An 11,761-nucleotide genomic window follows, 5' to 3' on the forward strand; every position below is an offset into this window, starting at 1 on the left:
ATGAAATCGGTAAGAGGGACCTTGTTGGTGTAATGATGCGAAAAGTAACCAGTGCTTCTCAACAAGGCACTGCTTTCCTGACTTCTGCACTATCACTAGGTATCTTTAAAATACCATCTCGTTAGTATGCTGCACACTGGCCCAGCTGTGCAGCTCCAATTGTTGGCCATTTGTTTACAGCACCAGGAAGGTATCGCTGAGCTCCCAGTTTTAAAGACTATCACTTTTTAGTGAGGCTAATCACTATGCAGTAACTAGCATTCATTTACCCAATGGAATCCAACTGCTGTAAAAATTAAAGAGCCAGTTCTGTAACAAGGCCAACTTCTTATAATGTTACAGGAAATGTACAACAAAGTAAAAAACCTGTTTTTCGTATCTACACAAAGATATAATATGGGATTTCAGGGGCCATGATTAAATAAATGAATTTCTTTTCAGACAATATTGTTCCAGATTTTACATTACCTACAATTAACTTCTCAAATAATTCTGCACACTAGACCATTAAGAAAAAATTAATTAAAAAATAAAAACATACATGAAATTTACACACTGGCTTTTTTCACTGCTCTTTCATTATCAGAAGTTCCTCAATCTTACTTCCTTATCTATGGTAGGCCCAACAAGAGTAACTTATTACCTGAACTCTGTCCTAGGTCGCTATTTTGAGGGGGAGTATTTGGTATCCTTCCGGCTCTGTAGTCGACAATCAGTTGGTAAAGGCTATGTATAAAAAACGTGATAAATAAATATTACTACTTGAATACTAATATGAAAAACAATTACCAAATATATTAAATTCATAGATTATTTCAGACAATATCAGAGGCAATATCAAAACTTCAATTGTCCCATATCCTTCAAATTTATACAATCTACAAACTTTAAATTTAGCATGTATAATTTGAAAAGAAAAAAAGTAAGGTGAAGTAGTCATGAACTAAAGGCCGTACAGCTCAGTAAGTTAACTAGAGCGAGCCTGACATGTGGTAAGTATCTCGAGCTCAGAAGTCCCAACTCTATAACCAACAACTATTTGTTCCTGGACAAGGTGCTTCTCTTCAGCTCAAAGTCTCCCTTTATAAAACTGGGATCTTACAGTCTTGTTAGGCAGTTAGTTATTAATACTCATAGAAGTATTACGAAGATTTAATGAAATAATGTATCCCCCAGATGCTCAGAGAATTAGTGGCAGAATGGAATAATTTCTTCCTGAACTTAAATGCTGGAACTACTTGAGAATCCCAAATAAAACCCAATGTGTGTTTTCTTTCATAGGTGTAACATTTAAATGTGGCAGTTTTCAGAAAATGTTACAAATTACAGTGATTAGCTGTTCTTCATGGTTTATAATTCAGGGCACCTCAGCTAGTATATAACTTGCAGCTAAACTCATTTATACATATATGACCTCATACAAGCGTATGTATGAGAACTAAACAAGCCGTCACGCAGAAGTTTACGTGTCGATGGCCACGAAGACCGCGGAAACTGGATCAGTACGGGCGTCCCTGGAGCAGAGGTCAATCACGGCCCGACTGCAGGACCAGTTTCTTTTTCCTTTTCTTCTTTTAAAATTTTATTAAAGGTCTTTAGACAGCAACATCCAGACCCCAGACTCAGCTGCCAAGGAGATCCTGTTAAAACTAGTTTTAGTACCAACGCTGCAGCAACAGAATCAAGGGAAACAAGAGAACGATTAGCATGCCCTCGCCCCGCCCCTGTGCCTTGTGGGAGAGGACTGTCACTGTGGCCCCAGGGAATCCCTTAGGTTCCTGGAAAATTCAAGAGGAAGATTATAGAAGAAAGTCCTCAAAGGAAAATACAGGATTTTCTGCTCTACTAAACATTTCAAGACCCAAATAACTCGTTAGAAAAATCAGGTATGTGACATTATTTGTACCCCATGCATTGGGATTACACTGGAATGAACTGAAGAACAGCAGGACCCTAAGGATAAAGGTCTTACAAACCCTGAGATAAAGAACCCTGTGCCCACTGCTCCATCTCACTAGTCTGGCCTTTGGATGGTTTCCAGCTGATGATGTGAAGGGTCTCACTGCCATCCCCAAAGTGCCTGCTCCCAACTAGGAACTCTTACCTGTCTCATTACAAGTAACAGGTCATTTCCAACCTCAGTTTAGAGATAACTGGCACTTTAATGTAAACACTTACTGTTTAAAACCATTATAACAAGCATATCGTCCAGCAAACCATCCGTGTAAATCTAGCAAATCAGTATTAACACGTTTCTCAAGCAGCAGCTTGACTATCTCCGGTGAGTCATGATGTACGGCCAGCATGAGTGCTGATCTAGAATAAAAGAGACAACTTCACTCTTAGGAACTTAGATAGCTCAACTTAGACAGTTAATCTGATCTATTTTACCAAGTTAATATCCTGCCCACCCCTGGAGAACTCACCACTTACATGCTCGAGTGCTCATCTTTGCAAATTACCTCCAAGGCCAAAATGGAGGGACAAAAAAGAAGCCTCCTGTCTTACTTGGGTAGCACACAGTAGAAGTGGCTAATTTAAAGTCCTCTGATGGACAAGAAAGGACGCTGAGGTCACTTATCTGAAGCAGGTAAAGATTTAAATAAAGGATTCCCCATTTCTTCCCTCGTCTGAAGTATAATACTTGAAAATCAGCTAGAGGTCAGGTTAGGAGAAGCTGTTTGCAGGCTGAAAACAGTAATATGAATAAAAACGGCAACAAAAATAGTCACGGCTGCAGTGAATCACGCTGAGGAGCATGTGCCCGGCACTAACCTGAATAGTCTGCGTATGGTCTTTCTCAGGCACAACCACCCTTGAAGGATGTACTACGACCCTCCTTTACGTGTCAGGAAACATACTGAGTGGTACTAAGTCATGTCCCCCAGGTAACACCCCTGGCCAGCAGGAGAGCTGGGAATTCAACCTCGTCTGACTCTAAAGCCCAGCTCTTTCCTCTTTATCATCCACCAATGACTTGTCTTCTTTAATGGGAATGTTTATTCAATGACTAAAGCTATTTTTCTTCCTTCTACCATTATCAATTAAAAATAAAAACATCAAAATGTACTAGAAATGAAAAGGATAAAAACTGATGAGCCCACAGTATCTGGTAAGTTACTCTCTTAGTGATACTCACTTAATGACAACCTAATAACATCAGTATCCTTCAAAGAAAGTAATTTAAAGCAGTCATCCAAAAAGCAAAACAAACTCCTCTTTGTTTACTATGCATCTTTTAAGAAAAAAATATATACCAAGAAGAGGTTAAAACAAATTATAAAAGAATGAAGTAATTCAACACTGTCTCATAAGGTAAATTAAAATTAGAGTTCATACTAATAAAACTAAAATGAAACCCCTGAACTACTGTAAGATTGTATGACCAAAACAATCAGGTTGCACATGACATCAGTCACTATCATAAAGGAAGATGAATCCTGCTGCATACTGTTCTTTGTAACACCAGGCAGAACAATTCCTTTTCAGCCTAACTGATGATGTGTTGATTCTAAGTTAATCCTCTTTTTATTAGGTTAACCTTTCTGATTGGCTGTTACTACTTTAGAACAACATTAAGATTTAAAATGAAAGAGAGAGAGAACACACTATTGTACCTTTGCAGCTTGTCGACTGCATGTACATTTGCCCCATTCTCTATCAAAAATTTGACCATTTCTTCTTTGTTCTCTCTGATGGCGAGTAAAAGTGGTGTGTATTTATACTGTAAAATATTAAAAACAGTTGACAATGTGTAAAATTACATATAAATTTCAAAACTGAGTTTAAAAACTTAAGTTTCTGAACTTACACATACACTATAAATAAAAAGTAGCCCCTTCCTCCTCGCCCCTCTGTGCTCCTTCTCTTTAAAAGGTTCCTCCTTGACCTCCTTGAAAGTTTCCCTGTGAAGTCATTCTCTGAAACTCACTTCAGACATTTGCTGGTTCGAAGAACCTTCGCTTCTATCGCAGCGTGTATCAGGCATTCTCTAGTTACCTTACTGCTCAACTACTCCTCCTGGCACTCTAAACACTGCTCCAGAGAGAACCATTCAGCTACTGAATCAACTACATTTCTAAGGAGCCATGCTGAGGAGAAAGATACCATACTCTCTGCAACATGCATAACCTATCCAATTACAACTACGACTAATCTCATAAAGCTTGCAGACATTTCAATGCGAATATGACTATTTGCATGTAAAGAAAAAGTTTTTCTTAAACCAACTTACAAAATCTAATTTGAAAAATTCCATCCCACTCTTAAGGAATTATTATAAAATATGAAGTAGACTGTAAATTAATATAGACTGTCTTTAAAATCTTGAAATACATATCAAAATATACCACAAGAATTGGAAATTCAAATGCTTACAGAGGCAACATAGGTAGCCCGAGTAAGTGAAGGTCACAAGTGAGGACAGCAAACTGGAGAACACACACCCCACCGAGAAGGGGCCAGCTCTGCAGAGCAGACCACATAGGAGCCTGGGCTCAAGGGGGACCAGATTTGATTCTTTAGAAGTTCTGAAGTGTAGATCTCTGCACAAGTCTCCTAAATTTGAAATGTTGACTCAATGTGTGGAGACAAACTGAACATATCCAGGGCCATGTTTAGTCTACAGCCCACTTGTGTTTTTATGTTTGCTGTGTTTCCAAACAGTTGGGTATAAATCAAGTATTTGTATGTAAAACCTTGCCTTTGTTTAGAATCATACGTCTTACGAAAACACTGGGCCCCAACATGTAATAAAAATTGTGATTAAGACACATAATACCCACTTCAAGAATTTTTTCAATGCCTACTAAAACTACAATCTATCTGTATTCTTCCTGATTGTTAATCAAATGGATAATTAGGATTAAGAGGTATAAACAATCAGGCAAAAAATAAGGTACAAGGATGTACTGCACAACATGGAGAATAGAGCCAATAGTTTGTAATAACCGTAAGTGGAGCATAACCCTTAAAAATTTGTGAAACACTCAACTGTATACCTGTAATATATAATATAGTACATCGACTATACCTCAATTAAAAAAGTATATTGTAAAATAAATACATTTAAAAAAGGCTCAAAATACCTGCTTCAAGAATTTTTCCAATGACTACTAAAACTACAATCTACCTGTATCTAATTCTCCCCAATTGTTAATCAAATGGATAATTAGTTCATGAGATGGCTGAAACTAAATTATTAAAACAATTCCAATTTGTTACTAATGTCATGGGTCTTGATGTTTAAAACTGCCATCTTGCATGGTATACTTATATATAATGGAATACAACTCAGCCATGAAAAAGAATGGAATACTGCCATTTGCAGCAACATGGAAGGACTTAGAGATTATCATACTGAGTGAGGTCAGAAAGTGAAAGACAAATCCCATAGGATATCACTTAATATGTGGATTCTAAAAATGCGATACAAATGAACTTATTTACAAAACAGAAATAGACTCATAGACATAGAAAACAAACTGATGGTTACCAAAGGGGAAAGGGGGTGGGAGAGGAATAAATTAGCAGTTTTGGACTAGCAGATACAAATTACTATATACAAAATAGATGAACAAGGTCCTACTGTATATACTACAGCGAACCGTACTCAATATCCTGTAATAAACCATAATGGAAAAGAATATGAATATATGTATATATATAACTGAATAAGAATATATATGTAACTGAATAATATATATATATAACTGAATACATATAAGTGAATAAGAATATATATATAACTGAATAAGAATATATATATATAACTGAATACATATAACTGAATAAGAATATATATGTAACTAAGAATGTATATACAACTGAATAAGAATACATATAACTGAATAAAAATATATATATATATACATATATATATATATAACTGAATCACTTTGCTGTACACCAGAAACTATCACAACACTGTAAATCAATTAGACTTAAATTTTAAAAAAACTGTCATCTTGATTATGCTAGGGCTCACTGAATCTAACAGATATATTGCAGGAGTCCGTCACACAGCTTTAACCAAAAGAAGGCTCATGATTTCCTATTACTGCAATCAGAAACACCCTGTTGACCTAATGACCTGGATGGGAACAAAAGGTGCAAAATCTTTAAAGGGTCCGACTCTACTTATTTAATCACTCACCACAACCAAGTTTCTAAGACTGTCTGAGTGCCACTGAATGATCAGTGGTTAGAAGGGAAAAGGAGCTATTCTTCAAGGCAATAGATATTGCCAGTAATATTATCAGTAAACTCCTCAATCACAGAGGAAGAGAAGGATAAAAGTCAGGCTAACATGGCCGGAAAGGAGAGCACTGAAAGAAGCGGCATCTATCAAACCCCTGCTCTTCCAGTGATGTCTTATTTTTGAGATCTGTGAATTTACATGTATTACACGTATCCATTCAATAGTCCTTAACCAAGGGTTGTATCAGAATCTCAGGGAAGTATTTCTAAATACTTGTGTCAGACCTGAGTAGATTTATTCAATCAAAATCTCCAGCGGAGAGCCAGGAGAAAAAGGAGGACCAGCTTCGCCATCACTTGCTCCCCACCCACAGCCACAGCCCTGCAGGGGAGCTACACCAGGCTGAGCATGGAAGACCCCGAGATGTACATGGAGGGCCATGTGGTCACCAGCACAAGTGAATACCCTTGCTGGCTGTCAAACATGACCTGACCTCACTTGCCCAGATTCTAGAACCTGGGATCTTGGGGTGCTCAGGGCCTGTGGTTTGCCGCCTCCCCTGCCCAGGTGCAGTGACCCAGCTCCCTCTGCTGGGTACTGGGTTCCTTCCTCCTCCCACCCATCCCCAGGCAGGAAGCCAGCCCTTGCCATCACTTCACTGCCCACAAGCCTTCACCTTCTGTAGGCTCTGAGCCTACCACCCACTCCCAGGCACTTCCTAATGGGAAGCTGTTTCTTCTGGGGTAGAAGTGCAGCTGGGCGACAGAGCTCTGCCCTTTCTGTGGGCACTACATCTAGCCCCTGGCCTTGGCTTCGGAGTTGTTTCCATGATAACAGGACCTGATGTCATCAGTATACGTATTACTATAAATAAAACACCTGTCGCTAGAAAAGACCCTATATTTCAAATATCTTGTAAATAAAGTCAGTTCAGCTATACCTCGTTTATCGCCTCGATATCTGCATTATAGCAGAGCAGCTCTGCTGCAATTGATGTATTTTCAGCCAAGACAGCGTAATGCAGAGCAGTGTTCTGACAGTTGTCCTTAAGATTTGGGTCAGCACCGCGTTTCAGCAGGATAGTGACACATACTTCTTCCTGGCATTCTACAGCCTGTTGGTATCACGCCAAGAAACAGACTGTAAGTGCTAGGCATTCCAAGTTAACATTCCTCAAGTTCCATCAGTTCGTTATATTTAAAACAGATAAATTCATTTTTATTCTAAGTAATTACATCGAATCCACCTCACATGGACATGGTTGGCTGCTACACACCTTCATGAGAGCTGTCTTGCCTTCCTCATCACGAGCATTCAGATCACACTTCCACTGTATGAGGAGAGTCACCACTGATGACTTGCCGCTGCTGCAGGCTAAGTGTAGGGCAGTCCTGCGAACATGAGAGGATGTTTCAGGAAATTAGAGCGTACTAGTTCAAAGGTACATTACTCACATAATTCTAAACATTCAACAGCATGCTATTCCTACCCGTTTAAAACTAACATTTAGTCTTCTTATCCTAGTTCTTTCTATGGGGAAAGAAGAGTATTTATTAGCTCTTATCACTCACCACATTAATGGAAGAACTACCTGTCTAAATAGAAAGGGCAAGCTGTTGAGATTCAGCTCAACTTGGGTCCGACTTCTACTTCAACACTGTCACTTAATAGCTCTCACTTAGCCTGTCTGTGCCTCAATTTCCTCATCAACAAAATGGGTATCAAGTAGTAGTGGCGTCAAAGGACGCCACTGTGATGCTTAAATGAAAAGCTATGCAAAGTGTCTGGCAGTTCCCTGCACAAACTAACAGCTCAATAACTGTTAGGTAATATTATTATTGTTACCGTTACTCTTTTACAAAGACAACATCTCAATGAAGTAGAATGATAGTCTTATCTACTCTGTTGCTGCAAGGATGAGAGAGAACACTGTACTTCAATGATTCTAACATGCTCATTGTCTCACACTTCAACATCTCTGACGTGGGAATGCAATTTAAAATTCTTGTCTTACAACCATAGCTGGCAGCTCCTCCCAGGCCCGCCCCGCCCCGCCCCGCCCCGTCCCTGTTACCTGTTCCTCCTGTCTCTGCTGTCTACGACATTGTTTTTACGTGACAGCAACTCCTGCACTTCACGCCTGTAACCTAAATATGCGGCTCTGTGGAACTCCTTCAGCTCACCGCTGTGGACGTAATACCCAGGCACGGAGTTCTCACGATTCCTGAGCTCTCTCAGATGGATGGTGAAGCCCACCCATCTCGCTAACTTAACAAGTCCCTTCTTCATCTGGCTTATCGCCTTCCGACACCGCTCACTTCCCTCCTGGCCTCTTGCCGCCTTCCGGTCTCAGCGCGGGCGCTACAGAAGAGCCACAGAGGTCTCGCTGCCACACCTTGGCTGCGAAGCTCAGCGGCTTGGAATGTTTGGTTCGGAACACTCGTGGCCTAGCAACAGCACTGACCCTCAACTGTCCCTCAACTGTCCCTCCAGAGCCAGTGTCCCTGTGAGCGCGCACAGAGGTCCGGAGGCCCAATGTGCCCAGTGAGCATATGGGAGCCTAAGGCATTTCAAATCTCTGCAATTGCTTGTGGGCCATTTTGGATTCCCTTCAAATGTTGGTGCTAGGTGACCGAGTGTTTCAGGGTATTTCCTGAAGTGAGGCTTGCCCCTGAGAAAGCCATGTTTGTATGCAACTGTGGTTACAGAGGGGTGGAACCACAGGATGCTGAAGGCCCAGTCCCCCAGAGAGCTCCCCACCAGACATCTCTACATCGCCTTATCCCTCCGTTCATTCCTTTCCACATCCCTCTGGGCCCCAGCCAGTCTCCAGGGAATTTAGTGGATGCAAACAGCAGAAAGCTGTTTTCATGGTTTCAGAGACTGTGGCAATATGTCTCATTAAGTACAAACTTGAGAAACCAATACACGCTCTCCAGAAGAAATGAAAATGTGTTTCCCCACGTCTGCTGACCCTGCTCTGTGGCTCAGCCTTATGTTTACACGCTTTCTTCACTTCGTTTCATTTTTTGCTTTTATTTCCAACCAGTTAAGTCTTTATAATCAACCCAAGGTTTATTTGGGAACATGGTATAACATTTGAGAATTTTTAATCACATAACACTATGAAGACACCATGTCAGTTACTCAGCGAGGCCAGGCTGCTGGCTGACCACTTGCAGGAGGGGCGGAAGGCAGGTCAGGCCTCTTCTTCCTGCCCACCTCCATCCTTCCTCCCTCAGCTGGCTAATTATGGCTTCCGGCCCTGCCAGGATCAAAACTGCAGGGGGCGGCAGAGTTCCTAAGTGGCTGACACTCCTGGGAGCTGGTCTTGAGCGGACTGGACCTGGCAAGTGTTTTGAAGCTGACTCTCTCAGGGGCATTTCTGGGCCCACACCTGCCCTCACCTGCAACTCCCCTGACCTAAGTGAATGTGGTGTTACTAATTGACCCTTTTAACCTATCTTTTCTATTAGCATACACCGTCATTTCCCTCATCGTAAAAAAAAAAAAAAAAAAAAAAAGACGCGTCCACACTCCAGCTGCGGCCCCATCTCTCTGCTCTCCGGCACACACGCCCCCTGCCCCTGCAAGGGAGCTCTTCCCATTCGCTTCCTCTGATTCCTCTCATTTTCCATCCAAGCAAACGTGTCCACTCCCTGCAACTGCTCACGACAGGGTCCCCCACCACCCACCAGGTGCTCACTTCACGGGGAGCTCTCAGTCCTCTCAGTCCTCTCCTCGCACGGCCCAGCAGCCACGCTTCCCACTGCTGCTCTCCCCGACTTCCTCAAGCCCTTTCCTCACGGGGCTTCCCAGCTCTCAGGCTGCTCTGGTTTCCTCCCACGGCCCTGGCCACTCTTCTCAGTCCCAGCCCCTGAGTGCTGGCACACAGCACCCCTGAGGCTCAGTCTTCCGGCCTCTGCTACTTTCTCCTGCCACCCCCACCAGCCTTAGGGCTTTATGTATTCTCGACGAGTTCACAACTTCCAAACTGCTATTTCCAATCCAGACCTCCCTCCTGTATTCCAGACTCAAATACCCACTGCCTCTCAACGTCATCTCTTGGAAGTTTAACAGGACTTCTCCTGGGCCGGCCCTCTCCTGGTCCTGCCCTCACCTCGTCCTGCCCTCTCCTGTTTCTGCGCTCACTTGGGTCTGCCCTCAGGTTTGTCTGCCCACCCCTGGGCCTGCCCTCTTCTGGTCCTTCCCTCTCCTGGTCCTACCCTGTATCTACTTGGCCTCCCCTCACATGGCCTGCCCGCATCTGGGCCTCCCCTCTCATGGGGCTGCACCCTACTGGGCCTACCCTCACCTGGGCCTGTCATGTCCTTTGCCTGCCCTACCCTGGGCCTGCCCTCTCCTCTTCTTGCCCTCTCTCTCCAGGGGAAGCAAGCCAGAAAGAGAAAGAAAAATACCACGTGAGATGATTCATATGTGGAATCTTAAAAAAAACACAAAATATAAATGCAAAACAGTAACAGACTCATACACACAGAATACAAACTTGTGGTTGACAAGGGGGTGTGGGGTGGGAAAGGACAGACTGGGAGTTCGAAATTTGCAGATACTGACAGGCATATGCAGAATAGAGAAACAAGATTACACTGTATAGCACAGGGAAATATATACAAGATCTTATGGTAGCTCAGAACGAGAGTGAATGTGACAATGAAAATATGTATGTTCATGTGTAAGTGAAAAATTGTGCTCTACACTGGAAATTGACACAAGATTTTAAACTGACCATAACTCAACAAAAAAAAGTGTTAAAAAAAGGTGCTCCATTCAGAGCTATGGTTACATGCTGATCTTTCAGGGACAGAGACTAGGTTGGAACCTAAATGTACAGACTGGGAGAGAAAGGGATTTCAGCTACTCTGACCACTTCGTGTTGAATGAAACAGAGAGGCCAAGCCCTCACATTTCAAAAGTGCCCAGTTGGTGAGAAGACCCACCGCAGGGCAGGAGAAGGGAAGAAACCTCCTTAACAAAGGTCCCAGATGAGAAAATGGCCCAGTGACACTCACTCAGCCCAGACGGCCTTCAGCCTGAATGTGAACGTGGGGAACCCGGGCAGAAGTAGGCGTGAGGCCTCCCCTCACCTGCGCAAGGTGGAGACAGCTCTCAGCACCCCCCTCACCACCCGCCTGTCCAGCCTTCCTCACTGAGTCACAAGGGAACTGGGTGGAAAGAATTTCAGTCTCATGCGTTTGGCCCTGGGCGGGGCTGGGACTCCCCTTCCATCTGAGTGGAGGGCAGTGATGTCCCCGGAATAGGGTGTGTCTGGAATCAGCTGCTCCAAGTGCCCCGTGTGGGTGTTTCCTGGCACCACAATCAAGAGGGGAGGACCTGACAAATTCTGTCTGATGACAATCCAAATGCTTACTGAGTCTTTTATTAGCCAGTATTACAACGTTTATAGTAAAGGGCTGAGCCCAGACACAGCAGAAGTCAACCTCTGCGCTACCTCGTGAGATCTGCCCAGGCCACAGCATTGGATGTAATTTACTCTCATAAATTCCCTCTCCATTAAATGTGAGCTCACACTTGACCCTTAGC

The 11,761-nt window shown here is 42.8% G+C and overlaps 1 protein-coding gene across 3 annotated transcripts in view; it reads right to left on the reverse strand.

Annotated features, from left to right (window-relative positions):
* LOC140688958 (ankyrin repeat domain-containing protein 26-like) overlaps positions 1 to 9,661 on the reverse strand; it is a 55,546-nt gene extending 45,885 nt beyond the window's left edge. For all 3 annotated transcript variants that reach the window (XM_072948914.1, XM_072948915.1, XM_072948913.1), the window contains exons 1-6: positions 8,274 to 9,661; positions 7,476 to 7,590; positions 7,140 to 7,313; positions 3,618 to 3,724; positions 2,179 to 2,316; positions 644 to 726 (exon numbers count right to left, since the gene is read on the reverse strand). In XM_072948914.1, the coding sequence (XP_072805015.1) occupies positions 644 to 726; positions 2,179 to 2,316; positions 3,618 to 3,724; positions 7,140 to 7,313; positions 7,476 to 7,590; positions 8,274 to 8,488 (832 nt within the window). In that variant the 5' untranslated portion in view covers positions 8,489 to 9,661. The remainder of the gene's footprint in view (positions 1 to 643; positions 727 to 2,178; positions 2,317 to 3,617; positions 3,725 to 7,139; positions 7,314 to 7,475; positions 7,591 to 8,273) is intronic.
* Between the last annotated feature and the right edge of the window lie 2,100 nt (positions 9,662 to 11,761).

The sequence above is a fragment of the Vicugna pacos genome, chromosome 24, assembly GCF_048564905.1.
Source record: "Vicugna pacos chromosome 24, VicPac4, whole genome shotgun sequence".
NCBI lineage: Eukaryota > Metazoa > Chordata > Mammalia > Artiodactyla > Camelidae > Vicugna > Vicugna pacos.